General features: G+C 42.3%; 1 protein-coding gene across 1 annotated transcript; it reads right to left on the reverse strand.

Moving 5' to 3' along the window:
* Positions 1-1,266: 1,266 nt before the first annotated feature.
* Positions 1,267-2,364, reverse strand: LOC115919065 (E3 ubiquitin-protein ligase NRDP1-like). The gene has a single exon (XM_030998623.1). It carries the CDS (start codon positions 2,362-2,364, stop codon positions 1,267-1,269), a length of 1,098 nt encoding a protein of 365 aa, XP_030854483.1.
* Positions 2,365-4,075: the final 1,711 nt, after the last annotated feature.

Here is a 4,075-nt window from a genome sequence, read left to right on the forward strand (position 1 = left end):
ACCATTTTTTATTATCGTGTAGGCCTATGTCTATTGTGAATGTTGACGAGAAGAGACCCTCTTACCCACATTTTCAAAGTGAAAATAGTTGATATAATGAAACGACTTCCACAATTTCACAATTCTAAAAAAAGTACGTTGAACTTTCACTGCCATATTATCCTGGTGCTGAATAGTTTCATAAGGTTTTAACCTTAAAAAACCCTTTTAATAGTTTACAACAAGACGAACGTTTATACTCTTCGCCATGTTCTGTCAATATTTTCAAATCGCTTCTATCATACTTAAAAACATACATATGACTCGATATTCTATGAACCAGATGATACTTGACTGCCATCATGTAAGTCATAAACATAATTTTTAACATAATTCCCAAATCGCACAGAAAAGAAGATAAAGAATACGGCGATACACTGATTGTGTCTGCACTAATCTATAGGCTGTTGTCTAACACTCTTGTGAAAAACACCCACATATGCTATTTCATTGGTGTTCATTTAGATGACAACATAGGTAACTCAACTCTTGGTTTTCAAATAATGAAACGTCACTTTAAAGACACGTTTTTTAAAAATCGATGAGGACTGTTGAGGTAGTTCATCTGTTTATAACCAATACTCGTCAACAACACAATCCTAGACTTTCGGAAGGTCAACCCAAGACAATCTTTATAGTCTTGCATGGTCGTCACCGATTGAAAATATTAACTCAATATTGCATAATCTGAACATGACTGTTATCATATAGGAAAAACAATGGGGAATTGAAATTGACCTTAGTCGATTTCTTGAAAGTCTTTGCGACCGTGTTCAATCTTAAATGGTTCCATATAGCACAAAGAGTAACAACCGATAATTATCTCGGTTTGAATATTTCGACAATTACTTCAAAGTCAACACTCCATAATAATGACTCCTTCAAAAACATGACCCATACACACTGGCAGCATCAAGGGGAAGGGATAGGGGTGGTGTGGGAGGGGGCAGATAGGTATAAGATAATTGATGGGATGGGCTGGGGTAAAGGCTAGGGCTAAAGGATCCATGTCCTGTTTTTGCATCCTTAGCTGAATGAATTCGTTGTCTGGTTCTAGATTGATCATTTTGTGTTGTTGTCCCGATTGCTTTACTTACTTTCAGTTCTAATGTTTAAGATCGGAAGTCGCAACTGACACAACAAGATCATTGCATTGTACAATACTATTGTGTCATTAGGTCCAGTATACAATTTGTTGTTGTGGCTGAAACTATTTTATGGCCTTATTCATCGAAGAGAGAGTGACCTAGAAAGTTGGTTACTGCCTATGTTGACCGTACCTCGATGCATTTGACTTCTCGTCGAATTAACATCATCACCAATCAAGTGATGCGATTCTTCCTGGTGGTGGTGATGATTAGGGGCTTGTTGACTGACAGTTGTCCTGCCCCAGTCGGCATACTTGCGATATCGTGCGATGCTCTGCAGCCAACAGTGAAAGTTGATCTTGTGGTTGTCCGAAAACCACTTACTGGCATACGCGGTCGCGATCAGCATATGGACGTCGTGCTCGTATTTGGATCCGCACCGCGCGAAGTTGTCATAGCAACGCTGGATGCAGGTGAAGATGCGGTTCTGGTCGATGTTCTCGGGTTTCTCCTGCTGATGACAGGCGATGAGGAGGGAGAGTTTGGAGACGCCGTCTGGTTGGAAGCCGTATGGATAATCGGCGTCGAATTCACACATCTGAGCTTTGAAGAGATTGAACTCGGTTCGCTTTCTCTGTAAGTCGATACGCGCTTTGGACAGCTCCCGCTCCAGTTTTCGATTATCGGCTTGGCAAAGGTGGAGCTGCTTGCGGCTGTGCTTCAGCTGTATCTCAAGCGCGTTCAGTCGCTGGTTCAACTTCTCAACGTCGGGCGCGTCTGCTGTCGGTGAAGTCTGGGTTGAAGTCTGCAGCTGCCCACTTTTCTCGAGGGTATATTTCTCACATTCCACCGTGTGTGCTGGGTAGTCGAGTCGGTTGACCACGACGCCACAAGCTACGCATTCTACAGGTCCGTAGCCGCAGGAGTCAAGGTGCTTCTCCAAGTTCTCAACACCCAGAGTCAAGGTACAGCCGCGGTCGGCGTTGCTGCAGTAGATGGATAATCCGTTGATCATTTCCCGGATCGCCCAGACGGGGCTCACCTGGAATTTGCTGATACAGGTGCGACACTGAGGACACGTTCCCGCCAATGGTCTAGCCAACCAGGTATCGAGACAGGTCTGGCAGAAAGCGTGCCCACATCGGGTCAGGACGGCATCCCGCAAAACGCATGCGCAGATGCCACAGATCAGATTGGGGTTGGGCGTCGTTACAAACTTTTCCGTGGAATATCCCATCTTGTCGGCTGAGTCGAATCACAACAGAACAATATTCACCACATAAACAATACTCTTGAAGATTAAATAGTTGGCCCCCTTCTCCTGAAATGATATCGGCCTGGGCGGTAGCTCTTATAAAATTAATCAAGGCTACAAACGAAACGAAGTTACTTGAGAAATGTTATCACTGCTTCATATTAAAAATTGCTGAACAAGAAAAGTAATAAATTGATGCAGACAAATCCAAAATGCAATCAGTATGCGTGGACGAGTTGAACTGTTGAATGCACAGGCAACTAGAGCACTGTATAGATACTGCAACCAAATTATTGTCGGCACTTCCAATGATCCATACGACCGTTCAGTCTCTAATAACAGGTGACAATCATAACCAAGGCAACTTGATCCAATTTTTTCCTACACGCAGACCCTGGGACGCAGATCATCCACACCACGAGATAGTATCCACATTCAACATCAGCATGAGATAGCGCCGATGCATCCAGATGCGATCCTAATCAAATATTGAATTAGACCAGTCAAATATAGCATGCCACGTGGGAGCCGCTAGCTCGCGACTTTTAATTTGATAAGCACAGCAGTGGTATGTACATTCTTACACGTCAGGCAATCCCCAAGTATGTTATTAAATGGGACTGATAAATTATATATAGATGCAACGCATGCCGGAAGCATGGCATAGGAAGTGAAGCTGACCTGCACGTACGTGTAACTATAATGCTGTGATCTCCCGATTGATAAATGTCACTGGGAAAAAAAGGCGGGAAGGAAAGAGTAAAAGTTATCTAAAAAGCTGAAGGTGACGAAGATCGAGTTGTTAATAAGGTGTGGTCATGGGCAGAGAAATGTAAGATAGATATATCTTAGTGCCCTTGCAGAAGATTTTCTCCAAGCTAAAGCACGATTAACCACGCCAACTAATTAATCGTATAGGCCTATGTGGTGATTACTAGTATTTGTCCAAAAATAATCGGGTAGACTGGCTATGGAGAATCATACAGGATGATACCTTGCTGTAAGTTGACTGGTAAGCGCATATCTTAACAAAATGATCCCGATGCGTCAAATTAATTTATGACGTATTCACCCGAGACAAGAAGGGTTAAATGGTTAACGGGATGATCGTGCGAAACGCTGATAATTAAATCTTTAGGCGTTGATTGCAAACTGCGGATTAAGTTTTATCCTTCTCCGTCGTCACGCAAATCATCTTTCACAAGTACATGATTTCGTCGCAACTGAAGGCGATGAATTTCCGCTTGTATGTGACAGTTATTTTGACATGTGGCGGTATATGGGTTATTTCATATGTTGCTATAGACCAAGATACAGTAAATTAATTTTGTTCTAAGAGTACAGGCTTTGTCCATGACCTGTATAACAAAAGGAAGGAAAGCACAGCGTAGGTTCATGAGCAACTTGATAAATGAGAATATTGTCCGTAAAAGTCAAACATCATATTTTCATCAGCTGGATGGTAGATTGATAATGTTCGTATCTGATTCGATGAAAGCGAAATGGATTCAGATCGAGATTCGAATGTTTAGAAGAAGAAATCTGACAATATACAGAGAGCTCATGTAGCTGCGGTATGATGCTAATGTCCAAGAATTCGAATCCTCCTTTAAACCAAGCCGCTTGCTCCACTCCGCTCTTGATATACAAACGATGCAAACAATTCATTTCCAACAAGACTGGCTCAGTAATT

Source organism: Strongylocentrotus purpuratus, unplaced genomic scaffold, assembly GCF_000002235.5.
Source record: "Strongylocentrotus purpuratus isolate Spur 01 unplaced genomic scaffold, Spur_5.0 spur5_scaffold_5, whole genome shotgun sequence".
In the NCBI taxonomy this organism is placed as follows: Eukaryota; Metazoa; Echinodermata; class Echinoidea; order Camarodonta; family Strongylocentrotidae; genus Strongylocentrotus; species Strongylocentrotus purpuratus.

Excerpts from the sequence above, each read along its gene's own strand:
- LOC115919065 (XM_030998623.1), bottom strand. The coding sequence starts at position 2,364 with ATGGGATATTCCACGGAAAAGTTTGTAACGACGCCCAACCCCAATCTG.